Raw genomic sequence first — 18,879 nt, 5'->3', positions numbered from 1 at the left:
GCTCTGTCTTTCATAGTGCTGAGTGGAATTTTTCAGCCCAAACTCTTTTTGGTGAAATATGCTGATTTGGCAATACCACAACATTCTGCAAATTTGCGTTGATTTCACCAGCTTGATCATTGCGGGAGGGCAGGAATAAGAAGAAATCAAAATATTTAGTTCTGACATTTTAAAACAGAACATTTTGAGTTATTCTGGGTTGAAACAATTTTTAGTTTTAAAATTTCCTTGAATTTTATTTCAAACAAATCCAAAAATGTTTACAAATGGTCCAAATTAAAATGAAATGTTTTAATTTTGTTGAAATGAAACACTTCATTAGACCCCAAACAATTTTCTTAAACTTTTTGATTCACCAAAAATGTCAAATAACTTTATTTATGGTCCAACCTGAAATGGATTTTTTTTTTTCATTTTTCAACATTTTTCCAACAAACCGCTAAATCCATTGTACAGACATCTCCAGTCTTGGGTACTATGTCTAGCTCTTCCTTGTGAAACGTCAGTGTTACCTAATCTGTGAAATGGGTGAGTTATAGTTGCCTTCCCCTGCTAAGGCATACGAGGGCTTGGATAATAAGAGTTGTGCTATGCACAGAAATATTAATGGCAATCAATGGAAAAGCTATATATGGTCTCCTGCCTTATATTTTAGTGCACATTGCCCTAATTCAGGAGGATGGGGTGGTGGGAGGAGGGGAGAGGTGGAGTAGTTCTCTCCCTTTCCCTGAGAGGTGGGAAGATGCAGTGCAGCCTGCCAAAAGCAATTGATGTGATACACATGACACTTGGCAGGCCTGAGTCTAGAGCAGTGGTGGGCAACCTGCAGCCTGCAGCTCATCAGGGTAATCTGCTGGCAGGCCGCCAGACAGTTTATTTACATTTGTACAGCCGCCTGCAGCTCCCAGTGACCATGGTTTGCCATTCTCAGCCAATGGGAGCCGCAAGAAGCAGCGGCCAGCATGCTTATAGTGAGAGATTGAGCAGCTTGAGTCTATTTAGCTTAACAAAGAGAAGGTTAACAGCTGACTTGATTTCAGTCTATAAATATCTACATGAGGAACAAATATTTGATAATGGGCTCTTCATTCTAGCACAGAGACGTATAACATGATTCAATGACTAGAAGTTGAACATAGGGAAATTCAGGCTGAAAATAAGACATACTTTTTTAATAGCGAGGGTCAGTAACCACGGGAACAATTTACCAAGTCATGTGGTGGATTTGTCATCAATGACAATTTGACAATCAAAATTGGATATTTTTAAAGGATATGCTCTAGTTTTAAAAGGAATTATTTTGGGGAAGTTCTACGGCCTATATTATTCAGGAAGTTAGACTAGATGATCACAGTGATTCCTTCTAGCCTTAGAATCTTGGAGGAAGATGATTCATAATCTCTTACTTTAATCATTTATTGATGTACAGGGGGCAGAGCAATGTGACACTTTGCAAGTGGGTTATTAGTGTCTCCCTTCGGGGGGGGTTAATATTTCCTTAGGAAAGTGATCTTGGCATGCAATAGTGAATGCATGACAATTTATTGTTTCCTAATAAAAGGAACTGCCACTTTCCAGTTCAAGCACTGCTACTACAAGGTACACATAAATGAAGGAGGAGGTTGTAAAGCATTAAAACATTCCTCTGGGTCTAGCTCAGGCCTTATCTGCAAAGGCAGCACTCAGTGGAAAACAGATTTTCTGTTTCCTTGTGGAGGAAAAAACAAAAATCAGCTCAATTAAAAATATCACAGGAGTTGCTGGTGGGATAAGAAAAAGAGCTAAAATCAAGTAAAAAAGATATTGACAGAAATGACCAAAGTCAGGAGAGAAATCTAATTAACTGATATTAATAAATGAAACAATAGAAGGATATTAGGTTGACCAAATGTTATAAAAAGTGGCAAAGCAGATAAAGCTTTGAGACAGTGTAAAGAGAATTTCAAAGACCATTAAGGGCATTAGCAGCTGAAGCCAAGCAAGGTCACCTTGAACTTACAACCTTTTATTGGAATGGCTGGGGAAACACCCCCATGAGAAATATTAAAAATTTGCTATGAAACCCTCAAATTGGCCCATCTTAGATGTTAGTGTTGCCGAAGGATTAAAGGAGATTGCGGCGAAGCAGATGAGAACACTAGTTAAAATTCTAGCCAATGGTAATACCATAGATTCCAGTGGATATATACAAGCAAAGGTATTAATGAATAATACCCATGTCCTTTCTAGAGCTTTACTGACTGATTGTACCCTCTTGTTCTTATTATTCATAATATGAATTGCCTAAAAAGGAAAGACCTATAGTGTTTTCAGCTGTACCTTATCAGTGGACAGTCTAATATTTAATAAGATGTTAAGCAGCAAAGAACAAACAGGTAAGTTCTATGGGCATTCCCAAGAAAGTTCTGATAAGAGGCATAAGTGTCTGGAGTCTGAGAGAACACCATAAGTTGAGGGATTTCAAATTGTAATGTCCCGAGGAAAGAGAATGAAGAAATCCAGCATGATCTCATATGAAAGCTATGCAATGTGTCCTGCCCTGCATAAGGGCTATATTTTTATCTAGAGCAAAGTCGTCATTTCTGGAAGATAATGGGTGAGAGAGTTACATAGGAGAAAGAGGGGAGGAACTGTGCACTGAGAAAATATATTAAGAATGGAAGGGAAACATTATGTGCAAGATTCAGTTTAGTCCCCAACAAGAGATATTCTGCTCTTGAGGAAGAGAAGGTACCAGAGTGGACTGATAATTGGCCAAAAGAGGATAACAGACCTGATCAAGCAGCAAACACTGAAAAGAGCCATCAGAAAGAAAAAGAAAATAAATCTTTATCAATTGTTAGGACCCTGGGCTGAGACATCTGTGCTCTAGATAAGAGAGAGCGGTTGGTATGCTGCTTCTTGTGTGCTAAGGCTAATACTATCATAATAAGGGTGCTAAATAATCTGAATAATGGTGAAGAAATCCCATAGTTTAATATGTAGAAACTAGCAACATCACTGGGAGAGTTAATGCTATGAACTATTTCAGGAATCTTGTTAAGAAAACTGAAGATGGGGTTGATGTATACAGATTCCTCACTTATGCTTGGCAATTTAAAAAAAAGATTGATACTACAGACCAAGCTCGGACGCACAGGTGTGATAGAAAGAAGGGCTTGGGATTCACAGAGCAAACCTCCTCGCCTTGTTACTGTTCTCTCACAGCCTCCAGTGCAGCCTAGGTTTTACCTTTGTAGCTCTCAAAATCTCAGTGAAATTGTTTCAAATTAGAGCTGCTTGACATTTTCAACAAAATGTGTTACATAAGAACAGCCATACTGGGTCAGATCAATGGTCTATCTAGCGCAATATCCTGTCTTCACTGGCCAGTAACAGATAATTCAAAAGAAGTGAACAGAACAGGTAATTTTGAGTGATTCATCCCTTTTCGTCCAGTCCCAGCTTCTGGCAGTTGGAGGTGTATGGACATGGGGTTGTGTCCCTGACCATCTTGACTATAGCCATTGATGGATCTGTCCTCCATGAGTTTATCTAATCTTTTTAACTCAATTATACTTTTTGGCCTTCACAACATCCCCTGGCAACAAATTCCACAGGTTACTAAAAATTTAATTTTTCAATGCGGGAGGGAACAACTTAAATTTGTGACCTGCTCTATTTAGTTCACTATCACATTTTTACAGGAAAAATCCAAAGATCTGAAGTTAAGAATGATTTTTTGAAAAGAAAATGAAATCTCAGACTCAACTCTTAACACTAACACTGTTTTTGCTTTTAAAATTTGCCCCAAGTCTAGGTGTAGGACATGTATTTTTCCTATTGTGCTTCCCTAATTCTTCTTCACAATTGTGTGCACTGTTCAATCAATGCATACACATGCTCATATGACTGTTCTCCCACCCACCACCCATCTGTTTGTTTCATCCACTTGTTGCATCTTGCCATTAACCAAGACCCTGATCCTGAAAAAGAATTGTCAGTACTTTGTGCACTGATTTCAATGGCATGAAGTTAACACAAAGTTAAGCACATGTTTACATCTTTGTAGGCTCTGGCAACAAGACTGTAAGCTTTCTGGGGCCAAGATATTTTACTAGCTATTTGTATAACCCCTAGCAGAGTGGGGACCGGATACCTGTTTGGTGGCTGTAAGTAATACAGAGAATTAAGAATAATAAATACACATCATTATATGCAGTACAATGTAATATTCCCTTGAGACTGTGGTGATATTATCCCTTGTCTGCTAGCAGAGAGAGAAGGGGGGTGCATGTCAGGGAAGAATCCTGACAGTGAGATCTATTAGCCTGAGGGATAAGCCCTCCAGAGAAGCTGTGGAAATCCCTTCACTTGGGACATCTAAAACTAGACTGGACAAAGGCATTAGAAACTGTAGTGTTGGGAGCAACCCTTCACTAGAAGAGGCATAGAGTAGATTTGGCATGGAGGCAGGCCCTTTTCCATCTCTGATTTGATAATAGATGCACTTCAGAAGCACCAATATCACAGAGATAGCAAATGTTTCGGGGGGCAGGGGGTGAAAGAGCTACTTATGTGCATAGGGAAGTGCTCATAGAATTCTGCAAAAAACATGGGGATTTGTTTTTGCTACTGCCTGGCTGCTATTACCAGCCAATGTTTTTACAGCAATGTGTCATTAAAAATAGTAATAAAGAGAGAAATCTTCCTTACTTAAGTGCTACTATATCAAACACTCTTTGCAGGCTAGGACAGGCACTAGTGTTCCCTTTGTGAAATATCAGCTCCATCTTCTGTTTCTAACAATAACACTGAAAGGTATAGTGTGTGAAGAGGACTTTTGTACATATTTTTTTTCTGCAAAAAAGAGCCTTACTGTGTCTCCTGGAGTTAAAAAAGAAGTTTACAAATAGGACAGGGGATGGATAGAATAGAAATATTTTTGAGAGATTGCTACTATTACATTCATGCCTTAACATAAAACAAGGGGATGTTTTGGTTAACACCAGTCCATCCGAAAGAGTTGCCTTTTTATGCATCTTACTGTTATGGTAAACAAGCTGTTGCCATAGAGGTTGTATCAATATTTTTAAGAGTTTTGAAGGAGGCGGTATTCCTACTTTAGCTGGTTTCACAAGGTTCTTGTGCAATAAGAATACATACCTTTCAAGGAGACGCGCTGGTCTGATGTAATAGAAGAGCAGAATTATGATGAAGTCGTTGTGGACGGGGAGAAATATACACCTCTCTGGGTACATTATGTTTCTAGATGACCACAAGTCATCAATGTTGCAGAGGGACCATATGTTGTAGATGGTTAATTCCTATCTTTTTGGCTCTTAAGGGTTAGCTTCAGAATGGGTGGCTGAACTGACTTGTTAAAAATAACAAATTGGCAAATCTTTATCCCCAACACCAACCATTCCCATCCTTTTTAAAAAAACAATTGAATGCAAATGAACCAAGATTTGGTGACCTAGAGATCTAGTCAGGACCCACCTGTTTCCCAAGCTCTTGCTGAAATGGTTTTAACTGATCAAAGGGTTGGAGAAAGTGGAACTAGGTAATGTTGCTCGCGGGCTTTATTTAATAAGATACCATTGGTGTAATTGTTTAGGTGCCTCAGGATGTTGTTGTTAAAGTAGGATGTTTTAAAGTAGATTATGTAGTGCACATCATTCAAGGTAGATGCAATTAACACAGTGAAATAGTCTGATAACTTCCCTACCTCCTTTTCACTCTTCTAAGTTTCTAGTCAGAAGTGAAAAGGCTGGAAATTGCATGAGCAAACATACTCTTTTAGGAGTTTTCAGCCTACTTTTTCAGCTTCAAAAATTTATTCCCAGTATGAACTGCCCACTTCACCTTGAATGGTCTCTTATAACTTGTATTAACTCCTTCATGCTAAACAATCTGTTTCACCTTGTATTGAGTTGGGACACTCTGAATACTGTTCCCAGACCTGAAGAAGAGTTCTGTGTAAGCCCAAAAACTTGTCTCTCTCACCAGCAGAAATTGGCCCAGTAAAAGGCATTATTACCTCTCCCACCTTGTCTCTCAAAAAGTTTAGATAGTTGTGAGTCAACATTGTGTCAAACATTCTACTCCCCATAAAAAACCCCACAAGTGACCCTAAATAAATTAAATAAATATACAAATTACTCTGAAACAAATCAATCTTTAAAAGAGGTAAATTAATCAAAGTCAAAAACAAAACCCATACCCCAAGCAGAGTTTATGTAGCAAAAAGGAAGAAGTGCCAAACACTCCAGGAAGTTCACTAGGGCCTTCACAATTGCTATTAATTTTATTTGGAAGTTGCTTGTATGCCCCACCGCTGGGTGGCAGTATAAATTCCTAAAATAGACTATTAAGCATTGGATAAGCCCTGGTCTTTGCAAAACAAATCCAATCCTTTTTGAGATTCTCCACTCACTACTTCAAATCTATCTGGCTTTGTTTTTTGAAGTCCCACATGAAGTTATTTGTTGTCAACATATATAATTCCAGTGGACTTTGAACTCGGAATCACCACACAAATTAGTCTCTGCAGTGAAAAAGTATGACTGTTGCTGGCAGAACTGTGAGTGGAGGTTTTTGGTATATCTGCCGTGCAGCCACATAGTTCAAAAACAAACCAGTAAACAAGACAAGACAATTTTACTGAAAAGTAGTAATAATAATAACAAATAATAATAACAAACAATAATAATAAAAACAAGCTGCTTTCTATACTTACCAGACTGTCCACGTCTATGCTTGAGTTTACTGCCCATTGTAAGGTGCTCATGATATTCATGGCTAAAGTTAGAATAATGGCAGCTTTGCTTTGCCCTTCACCTGCAGGCGGGGGGGAAAACTGTTTATAAATATGATTACATGCAAATAAAAAGCCAATGGCTAGCAGAGAAAATGGGTATGTATATCTTAAAATGTGAATGTCCAGTAAAAGTATTTATTTTTTTACTGCTGCTGTTCAAAGAGGAAGCATGTTTTAGCAATTAAAGCAAAGGACTGGGAGTTGGGATTCTGGGTTCTACTCCTGACATTGATACTAGACTTGCTGTTTGACAGAAGCTGGGAATGGGCGACAGGGGATGGATCACTTGATGATTACCTATTCTGCTCTGGGGCACCTCACCAGTATCCTGTCAGAAGACAGGATACTGGACTAGATGGACCTTTGGTCTGACCCAGTATGATTGTTCTTATATTCTTATGGATCTGCTCTTGTTTTGATGGAAGTTAATGGGGAATTTTAGCACTGAATTAAATTGGGAACAGGTTCAGGCCCTATGTGACCTTAATTACTTGCCCTCAAGTTTTTCATTCTAGACTCTAGGTATCTATAAAATGCCTCATCTGTCACATCCAGATGTCAAAAGAATTAATTATGGAGAGGTTTGTGACTAGAGTTCCACTTTAATGCTACCACCACCAAGATAATTCAAACTGCTTAGTCCACAAACTGAAGATTGGGGTTTCGTCTGTTGGCCAAATTGAGAACGAATTTTTCTTATTATTTACTGAAAGTTGGTGCTGTGACTTTTTGTGGGTTGGTTGTTTGATGGTCATTAATATCAGTAGGGTTTAGCTGCCTCTCAGCAAATTCACACAGACTGTCATGAGTACTGTAATCCCTCCATGGTTCTGTTTTGAATCTGACATGCCATTGCATACAGGGCTTAAAATGTCAAATTGGATAAAAGTTTTGGTTACACTACAGCTACCTTCCTCTGGTTTGTCCATTGCCTCAAAAAATAATCTCCTGTACGTTTTTTTATAGACTTGTTCTCTTTATCAAAGTAATTATAAATCTGAAGAATAAAAAGGAACACGGTCCTTTTAAAATCTGATCAGTTTCAGAAAACAAATTCAGAGTAGTTTCAGGTACTGCACTTACCATTCTGTCTGCCTGCCCATATCTATATCTATACGCACAATCAAACTTTCATATTTATTAAAATTGTGTTTGTGTTCCTGAGTAATATGAACTTGACTATATACAAAGTGCTTACACAAAATAAACAAACAAGGGGGAAAAATGAAGATTGCTTCCTCATGATTTTTCCCTGTAACTTTTCAGTTAATCCCCTGAAATATTAGTTTTAAGTAAAGTAGGCAAACATTTTCAGACAGTGATTTTCTTTTTTAAGCTGATAATGTCCCTTTTAAAGGTGTAAAAGGAGATAGAGCATTACAATATAAATTTGTGTAACTTCTCATTAAAAAACAGATAAAATGAAAAAAAATTAATCTGGGCAGATGAAATTTGAATATCTGAACTTTGCTTTTGCTGAATGTATTAATGCAGCTAAATGAGCACAACATTATTGAATTTGCAAATTAAATTATTCAAATACACAACTGTAAAACTTCATCCAAATCCAAATGTGTTGTCTGAACTCTAGCTGCACAGTAATGATTATAGATGGTGCAAAGTGGTGGTCTGGAGTTAACTCCACCTTAATGAAGTTTGTTGTCTTGGAGTTGATGATTGTAAAGTGCTTTGAGCTCCTTAGATGAAAACGGAGATCGTTAAGTGCAAAGTATAGTTTGTGCCAAACTATCTGAAAACAGTCTACAGTACACTTTTGCAGAACACTGCCACACTAATGCAAAAAAGACTCTTCTAAATTCCTTCTCTCCTGAGTTTGTGTCAAGCTTCTGGTAATCACAGTGCTAGAAAACTGTACATGTAATATACAATACTTGGCAGTAGAACTTCAAGTAAATATACAAAGGAGAGACTTCCTGTCTGACACAGCTCAAAACCTTGGCACTCCACATTCTGGATAGAGTCTGGATCAATTTAAAACACTATATCTGGAAGAATATTTAATTAATGTTTTTTGTCTTTAATATTTTGTTTTTCTCAATTTTAAAATATAACAAATACTGAAATATAATTGTACAGGTAGCCAAGGGCCTATCTTTCTGTCATTTGAAGTCAGTGGAAGTATTGTCATTGATCCCAATAAGAATGGGATTAGGCATCAAACAATTTATATTTTGTGTTGTCCTAGAGAAAAAATTTAGCTAAATACCATGGATAACAAATTTAGGTGTAATACTTTTTGCAGTATAGCATCACAATGAAATTGTCCAGGTATTTTGGTCACCTTTAAAGTTAACATCTTCCAAGAATTACTTTACAATGGTATCTGCAATATCAGGATTTTCCCTTATTTTCAGAATAGGAAATGCCTCCTGACTTTGCATCTCATAGGTGGCATTCCGTACCCGATAAGACAGGACCCTAACTCTGGTATCTCTAATACTGTTACCACTATTGTGGGAACCGCTGCTGTTAAATCTTGACTCTTTAATGGTAACCTCTTTGTAAATGATGATATTCAAATAAATGAAACTGACTTACTTACGGAGTTGATTTTCCCTCTCCTAATATTTATTGATGCTATTTTGAAAGCATTTGGACAAGTAAAAATCAAGCAACATTTGCCTTGCAAATTAATGGGTTCTTACAAATGTGTTAATTAGCACAATGTGGATGTTATTAACTAAATAAGAAATTCAGCTAAATACTCAATCATTTCTATACTCAGTATTTAAGATTATTCTGTTTAATATGTTATTTTTAAACTACTGTATATCTTTCATGAAAATTCTCAATACAAAATGCAGAATAGAGAACTGAGGAGAATTCTAGGAATTAATACATGGCTATAGTTCTGTCGAAGGGCTCTGCAAATAGCCACCATAAGATGCATGTATTTTTTTCATGTCCTTTTTTTATGTTAACTGTTAAAAAAAAAAATCAGTTTCAACCTGGAGAAGGGTCTATCCCTTCTCTCCAATCCATGCACAAATGTGGCTCCCATACTAAAGTCCTGAAATCTAATGTGGCAAAGGATGCATTAGCATTCTAAGCACATCTTTTGTCTGAAAGCTCTGTTGCTGATTCACTAGTATTAGAGCTGTGCAATGCAATAGTTTGGGGGGGGGTTGTGGTTTTCTCCCTAAAATCAGGTAAAACTCATGCTTTTGTGTGCAATCTGCTTTGATTTTACTGACTTGAATTCAAAGTTCAATGTAAAATTTGGGAGAGGGGGACAAATGCACATGAACAAGAACTGAAATATACATATAACAATAACATATATTAAAACTCAGTAAAACTGCTGTGTTTTGCACAGGGCTCAATAATTTTAACATGCAAAGAGAAACCAAAGCAGACAGGCTTTGGGACATTCTGTTTCTGAAGAAATGCATTATATTTAACTAACATTTTCTCTATGGCTTCATTTAGATGTTCACCTTCCATCTTAAACTGTACAGATGCTATGCTGGTCAAAGGCCGCCAACTTCTATCCAACAGTGGCAGCATTTCAGCAATGAGTGAGATGGTGAGAGCATATAATATACATAGTTTTATAATTAGTTGTGAGCATTTCAGGGATTCTGGGTGGCAGGTGCTAACCTGTACTCTCAGTAGTTTGAGCGCTAGGCAGGCAGTCAGGAAACATGGGTTCTGTTTCTGACTTGCTGGGTGACCTGATCCAGTTCACTGAATCTTTCTGTTTCTCATATGGGAACAGTAATGTTAATCTAGTTATGCTAAGAGCTATGAGCTCTACAGATTAAGAGCACCATGTAAGTGTACATTTATTGGTATGGGGGTGCACAGTTGCATTAACATAAGAGAATTTTTTTAATAGTTACAGTACTGAGTAGGAAATTTTTGGTTCACTTTAACAAGTTTTTTCTTCACTGGATATTACTTTCAAATTAACCCTTTCAGCCAATTCTGTAAAACATCAGATTTTAGATAATAATAATTACCTCATTTCTATTTTAACTGATAACTCACAATATTTTGATAGAATAACAATAAATTTGCTATTTTAATGCTTTGTTTTCAGCCTATACTACAATCCTGCAATAATTTCTAAATCTGGCCCCTTAAACAGAAGCAAAGCTTTCATTTTAATCTCTCAGTAAAGTTACTGTACCTGAAGTCGCAATAGAGATGAATGCCACAGCAATGAAGAAGAGGACAAAAATAAGTTCTATTCTCATCTGGAACCAGCGCAGTGTGGACAGGTACAGGAACCAGTTCACTGTGTGTAAGTTCAGCGCTTTGTGAAATAAGGTTTCAAAATATGGCTGTCGCCCAAAAGCTCTTAGTGTCCATAGTCCTTTTAAGCTTGTAACAAGATGTGTGAAAATTGGACTCCGGGCTGTAAAGTATTTAGATTAAAAACACTGTAAACATTCATCCTTCAGTACCTTTCAGAATAGAAATGACCTAAAAGCCCAACCCCACTCAATAATATAACTATCTTCATTTGTTTAAATTATACGTATCTTATTTTTCTTTCACAAATACCATCAACATACTCATAGAACAGGATATATGGTACTCGTGGTCCTATAAATGTGATGAAATTCCATTCAATGTATAATCTATGAGTGAACATTTAATTTTTTTGCAGCCAGTATAATTACTTGTAGAAATCCCTGCTATAGTGAGATGTCACATGGAGGAAAACCAACAAAAATGAATTTCTTAATATTCCGCAAACTAAGCAAGGCAAGGTTTTTAACAAATAGAGAATGCCTCATCTCTCTGAATTGCAGAGTACGACAAACCTGTAATAGAAGTTTTGCAACACATCAAAAGTAGTAATGATCCCTCTGAACTTCACAATTCAGGCCTGTCCCTAACCAAAAGCAAAGGTAATCATCAATATCTGACATTCATGACTGAGATGCTAAGGAGCTGAAGGTCTGTCCTGAAGCCACAACATTGTCTGAATAAATGATCCAGCAATGCTTCTAAAATTCTAAAATAGCATTGTCATTACATGTTCTAAATATGTTTCTGCATAAAGGACCTATCCCTGAGAGGTGCTGAGCACCAATGAAGCCTGATCTCAAATTTTCAAGTACATTTAATCTTATTAAAATGGTATTTCAGGTCATTATTTATTTTCAGCTGCACTAGTGATGCCCAACTTTAAATCTATTTTCTTCATTAGTCTTTGGCAGGAGGGAACTCCTTATTTGCTGGCTGAGTAATAGCATAAGCTATCAGGGGAGATGAATGTTCTGCTCCTGCAGACAATGGAATCTTGCACCAGAGAAGGCAAAGAAAAGGTGAAAGGGTAAATTGCTTCTCCATTTATTTGTTGTGGGTTTTGGTGTCTACAAATGTGGCTGCTTCTACTGTGACCCCAGAACCTCTTAATGCCAGCTGGCAAAGGGGTACACAGGGAGTGCAAGGAGATTACAGGTGTCTCCTGAGTCTGGTATGAACATTTTAGTTCACCAAAGAGTGTCATGTAAGGTCTCTAATAAAAGCTTATGTCATCCTCATCATCGTTGCAACATGTTTGTATGGATGATATTTAAGGAGTTAAATGTCTGTACCAGAAGTGTGTGTCCTTAAAGTCTGTGTCACCAACAGAGATGAAGAAACAAGTTTTCTCTAACACAAGAAATGCTTCTCCCTCCCTGTCTCTGATGTAACCTAATACAATATATGTTCCATTTACACACAAAGTCAAAAATTAATGAAGAGATGTGAAATCAACAGGCGAGGGGCACACAGGGGGGAAAAACAAGCCACAGCGGGTTATCTTGAGTAAGGACAATGAACTTTGTGGGTATTTCTAGGAGGCAAGGCAGACAGTCCTGTATGGTTTTACTGAGGGCACAAGCTGTGAGAACGGCTTGTGTCTTGGGGGAAAAAGAGATCTCAACAATCCTTGCTGAAAAATGCTGACTTTGGGATAAGCTAGAATGATCAAGACAAGGAAATAATTTTAGTTTAGTCTAAGGTTTAGATTGTGTGTTATGGTTTTATTTGATATGTAACCAATTGTTTCCAATACCTTGTCTTTCTAACACTTTGAATCTCTGTTATTTAATAATAAACTTACTCTTGTTTTAACTATAAATATATTGAAGTGCTATGTTGTAAATCAAAGTATTGCCCCTGAGTTGAATCTAACAAGCTGGTGTGTTCTGTTCCTTTGAGGACAGCACACCTGGTATTTCTGTGAGTAACCAGTGACAGGGGGATACTTGGAAGGGTCTCAGGAGCTGGGGTGCATCTGTTAACTACCTACAGAACAAATGCAAGGCTGGTGTAACCCAGATGAGAATACGTGAAGGGATGACAAGCTGGCTGTGATGGGGAGCTATCGCTCAGCTATCGCAGGCAAGTTTCTCTCGCTCTGGAGGCAACAAGGTGACTCACAGCAGTGGGTACCCAGAGAAGCATCACACATACCTTCAGATTCCAGTTGTTTCAGCTGCTGAGAAGTGCGGAGAAAATATGTCCTTAACATAATAAAGGCTCCTATCACAGGCACTGATGCCAGGAATATGTAGGGCAGTAAAATTGAGACTACTATTATGGCGCCAGTCACAATCAGTATTAACTGTAGGAGGAAAGAAAAAATAGTATTGATACAGTACATTTTGATTTTACAGGTTAGAGATTGGTGATGAATCACCCCTTGAGGCCTATGTACTATTCAACTTCATTACTTCAATCAAGTAAATCAGTGGCCTCTAGATACAGCAAGAACTGCTTTGCAAAAAAGGTGATAACTTTCACCTCTAAATCACTGGTTGAATCCAGGCCCAGTCAGTAAGTGACTGAAAACTGTTCAGTTTTGAAATCGTAGTCTGACAACTGGCAATCTCAGCAGAAAGTGACGGTTGAATAGCCCTGGACACTGAATTAACTTTCACGCTGGAAAGAAATTTGCACAATTGCTGCTCTTGATGTCTGTGACTGTACGAGAGGACTTCAGTTTCCGATTATCTCAGTCTGGTGTCTTTCACAAACACTATATTAACATAAATTTTTCTCGGGAAAAATTTCCTATCTTTCACTTTTTTTTTTTAAGTATTAATTTAAAAAAATCCTCATCTGGAATCTAAGCAATTGAATAGGAGCACCAAGGATTATGGACAAACACCTATTGTAGCAGCTGCAATGGTAAATAATGAGATACTTCACTGTATTTTACATTTGTTTTAAGAGGTGAATCTTTGGGCTGATGAAGCATGGGTTATAATTTTGCAGGCTGTGTTGCACTGCTTTGTGATAATGCAAGAGTTGTGTTTGCTCGTTATTTCATAATGCAGAATGTAACAACCATTCTAATCTTAAGAGGAGAATGAACCATTCATCTGAAATTCAGACAAATTATATAACTCCCAAATCAAAGACTCCACATGGAATCATACAGTCCCGTGATGGCCCTGCTTTAACACAGGTTCCTATCATTCTCTCGAATTCTGCAGAGGTTATCAATCTGTGCTACACTGTCCTTACTGTTGCTGTGCCATTTTTGTATCTGATCTTGCCTGCATGAGCAATAGAAGTAGAAAAGTGAGACAAGCCTAGATCCTCAAAGGTATTTAGCTGCCTAACTCCCACTGGGAGTTACTTTTCAGGATCTGGGCCACAGTCTGTAGAGGAAATGGCTTCATGGATCATAGTCACTGAAGCAAAATGTTAATGGAAAATGGAAAACAGAGAAGAAAACTAAAACGGGACATTTAAGTATACAATGAGAAAAGTAATGTCCAAGAACAAACAGTGTGAAATCACAACTCTGCTCAGGATATCTCGTTTGCGGCCTCTGAGAGAGGAGCACCCTCTTAGTCTGAACATGGGTGCTTCCTGCCTGAAACATCCTAATGTATAAAATGGAGTTGTATATCTAAGTGGAACTTCCACAGCGAACCATATCACACATAGCTCCATAAGCGCCCTTGTATTTTCATAAAAAGTTCAATTTTTAATAGTGCAGATCTAAAAGTATAATTTTAAAAATGTACATGTTTTCAAGTAGTTTTGTGAAGTCACTATAATGAATAACATTATACTAAAGCCTAATCCCTACTATGTTATACAAATGTAGAGAGGTTGGCTATTTGAAATCCTAAATACTGCTTATCTGGTTTGAAATGGGATCTTGGACTGACTGCTTCAGCAGGAGATACAAGTTACATTTCATAACTGACTCTTTAATTATGAGAACCTCCTTTGAGTGCTCTGTGTAGGTGCTTCTTTTCCCTTCTAAATAGGTATTTCTTGTATAGAATATAAGCAGGGTTTCCCCTTCACAGACTGTAATTTAATCTCCCTTTAACCTATAATTTAAACTCAGAAAACTGAATTTCTGTCCCCTGGAAAACTTCAAGGTTTCAAGAAAGTTTGTATCTCAATATGGGATCAAAAGTAAAAACCACATTTTTATGGGACAGAAATTCTGAGAAATTCCATTTCAGGAGAAATGGAATTTTTCTTCTTGCTGGCTGCCTGCCTGGAAAGCTGTTGTCAATTTCATTTTCTGCCTACAGAATATTGATTTTTTTTTTTTTTCAGAATTAAAACTTTCCCATGGAAAACTGCTGATTTTTTCGTGAAAAGGGCATTTTCCACTGGAAAATCATTCCGATGGAAATTTCCCAACCAGCTGTACTAGGTACATGAATTAAATTAACCAGAACATTTAAGACAGTAAACTGGTCTCCTTATCAAAATCAAAGCCTCACCATTATACATCACAGCTTCAATGGCCTGAGCATGGACCCTTAGATGGCTTCTAAAGTCAAGTCTCCTAAGTTGTAATACACAACTCCTGGGCTACATCAAAATCCGGCTGCATGTTTCTCTCATTTCAATATAGTTTTTAATACAGTGTTGCCTCTTGACAAAATACTATAATTCCAGAAGTTTCATATATTCTTCCTGAACATAAGACTTGCCACACTGGATCTGCCCCATGGTCTATTGGTCCAGTATCCTGTCTCTGACAGTTGCTAGTACCAGTTGCTTCAGAGGAAGTAGCCTTGTAGTATGCAGGTTATGGAACAACCTCGCCACAGGCAATGTTTCCACCAAACCCACAGTAATTAGCAGCTGGCTTGAAGCATGAGGAATTTATATCCTTTCCAAAACCTTTTTAAAAAGTATTTACTACCGTAACTCTGCAGATATTCATCCATCTAAATGTCCAATTGTTTCCTGAATCCTGCTAAGATCATGGCCTACAGCTAAATAGAAGGGGGGGAATCTAACAAGCTAAATGTTGCGTTCTAATTTTTTGCTTAGCTCTTTTTATTTAATATGATATGTTATCCATGCTGTGTGACTGCAGGGGAAGACTAAATAAACAAATATATCTAGAACTCTGATTTTACAAACCTGAATGAAGTCAAATATTGTAAGTGGCAGTACGTCATCCAGTATGGCTGTATCTTTAGAGAATCTGTTAAGTATTCCACCTACAGATGGAAAAAAACAGAAATAAAGCAACAGGCAAAGGACTCGTTGTTACATGAATATGTTCTACAGATGTCAGTTTTAACTAAAACTATAGGTTTTCTGCACATGGAAATGTTAACTGAGAGATGTTTTTAAAGTTTTTGCGCTAAACTCAGCCTTGGCATAAGTGCTATTCCCTTATTGTTAATGGAGTTACATCTGCTTACAACAGGGCTGAATTTAGCCCTACAGCTTTTATTTTAGTTAGTGAGGTCCCAGGAAAATGCAGAATAGGTTAGTGCAATAGAAGATGCATGCTTAGATGGGATAGGGGAAGAGAGACAAACGCAGACAGGCTGTACCACTCATGCAATAGATTTTGAAATAGATATGGATAGTCTGTGCATTAGCATGGTATTTAATTTCCAAATATCAGCTTCCTGACTTCCAAGCAGACTTAATGTGCAAAATGATGTTAAGAGAGAATTAGTAATAAGAAGGAGTTATATGAAATGGAGACTCATTTTGGTCCATTTCTATTCACTAGTGTCTCCTGCTATCTACTTTTAAGTATAGTCCAGTAAATGAGGATAGGACAGGAATTTTATACACAGATGACAGTGGCACTTACTGCATTAGTTATGTAACAAAATCTCCAGCAACTTTAGGGACAGATTTTGATACCCTTACTCATGCTGAGTAGCACCTTATTCCATCCACTTCAGTGGGATTACCTGGAGTAAGGGTATCTGAATCTGACCTTCAGTTACTTATTGCAGAGCTGACTGTGTATCTTATACAATAGTTTTATCCAAAGTGAACTCAGCTCTTGTCTGTTTTTATGGTTTTTTTACACTGTTGTCATAAATATAAAGGGAAGGGTAAACACCTTTAAAATCCCTCCTGGCCAGAGGAAAAAGCCTTTCACCTGTAAAGGGATAAGAAGCTAGGATAACCTCGCTGGCACCTGACCAAAATGACCAATGAGGAGACAAGGTATTTTCAAAGCTGGGGGGTGGGGAGAAACAAAGGCTCTCTCTGTCTGTGTGATGCTTTTGCCGGGAACAGAAAAGGAATGGAGTCTTAGAACTTAATAAGTAATCTAGCTAGATATGTGTTAGATTCTGTTTTGTTTAAATGGCTGCGAAAATAAGCTGTGCTGAATGGAATGTAGATTCCTGTTTTTGTGTCTTTTTGTAACTTAAGGTTTTGCCTAGAGGGATTCTCTGTGTTTTGAATCTGATTACCCTGTAAGGTATTTACCATCCTGATTTTACAGAGGTGATTCTTTTACTTTTTTTCTTCAATTAAAATTCTTCTTTTAAGAACCTGATTGCTTTTTCATTGTTCTTAAGATCCAAGCTTTTGGGTCTGTGTTCACCTATGCAAATTGGTGAGGATTTCTATCAAGCCTTCCCCAGGAAAGGGGGTGTAGAGTTTGGGGAGGATTTTGGGGGGAAAGACATTTCCAAACGGGCTCTTTCCCTGTTATATATTTGTTAGACGCTTGGTGGTGGCAGCAATAAAGTCCAAGGACAAAAGGTAAAATAGTTTGTACCTTGAGGAAGTTTAACCTAAGCTGGTAAAAATAAGCTTAGGGGGTTTTCATGCAGGTCCCCACATCTGTACCCTAGACTTCAGAGTGGGGAAGGGACCTTGACATGGTGGCACAGCGATGGGATCATTTTGAGATCAATTTGAGATTTTTTCAACCAGAAGCACAGATTTTAAAAGGAAATATTTTTTTTCCTTTGGGCTGCTGGAAAGCAGGTTTTAAGCTGAAAGCAGTTAGAGGGTTTTGTTTTGGTTTTTTTGTCTCTGCTTGGGGGCCAGAGCAGAGACAAAAGAGAATTGTCTTTTGTGAGCTGGAGTTTTTCTCTACCTAAAGGCAGGGTAGTTAACCTCCTGCAGGGAAATTCACAAGTCTTCACAGACCTGAAGTTGTTTTTTACCTAAGAGCAACTAGAGGGATTTGCAAGGTGTTTACCCTTCCCTTTATATTTATGACAACTTTTATAAAACCTGAAGGAGATATTTCAAAACCAATGCAGACATCTAAAATGTGTGGTACTTAAAATGCAGTCAAGATGTTCTACAAGATTCATACATTACTTTTGATGTAGCAAACATTTAAAATTGAACTGAGGTGGTAAAGAAAACAATGGTTTCCTTTAAACAGAATGAAGCACTCTTTAATTAAAATCAGAGGCATAAATAATTAAGTCAGTCAGTTTCTAACTTGACTACCTGCTTTCAAAGAGTTGACGACTGACATCGGTGCCTGAAGAACTGCGTGCAGCATCTTCTGATGAAGAGTTTTAGAAACTGTTATAAGAGTATGCACCAGGGGTAAACCTCTGAAGATTCCCAAGGCAAACAGGGTATCTGCCACTCCCACGTAAATATAGAAGACATAGTAGCTGCTAGTGTCGGTGACAATCACTCCAGCACTGTTGGACACATCAGAGCTGGCATTTTTTGCCTCTGTTGCATTTGCCACACTTGCAGCATATCTATGAAATGCAATTTAAAAAAATACAGTAAGTTCAAAAAGCATCTTCATTCCTGTTACTATAATTATTACACAAGTAGTATCTACAAGCTCCATTTGTCCTAAATCCATATGGGTGATTTTTCTTTCT

The 18,879-nt window shown here is 37.6% G+C and overlaps 1 protein-coding gene across 1 annotated transcript in view; it reads right to left on the bottom strand.

The window, feature by feature from the left end:
* The window catches only part of CFTR (CF transmembrane conductance regulator), a 147,342-nt gene that overhangs the window by 41,356 nt on the left and 87,107 nt on the right, over positions 1-18,879 (bottom strand). The window contains exons 17-21 of the mRNA XM_077841557.1: positions 18,485-18,750; positions 16,178-16,257; positions 13,241-13,391; positions 10,956-11,183; positions 6,722-6,822 (exon numbers count right to left, since the gene is read on the bottom strand). Of these exons, the coding sequence (XP_077697683.1) occupies positions 6,722-6,822; positions 10,956-11,183; positions 13,241-13,391; positions 16,178-16,257; positions 18,485-18,750 (826 nt within the window). The remainder of the gene's footprint in view (positions 1-6,721; positions 6,823-10,955; positions 11,184-13,240; positions 13,392-16,177; positions 16,258-18,484; positions 18,751-18,879) is intronic.

This window comes from Eretmochelys imbricata, chromosome 1 (assembly GCF_965152235.1).
Source record: "Eretmochelys imbricata isolate rEreImb1 chromosome 1, rEreImb1.hap1, whole genome shotgun sequence".
NCBI lineage: Eukaryota > Metazoa > Chordata > Testudines > Cheloniidae > Eretmochelys > Eretmochelys imbricata.
The sequence above is the reverse complement of the archived record's forward strand: the minus strand, read 5'-3'. Positions and strand labels throughout refer to the sequence as shown.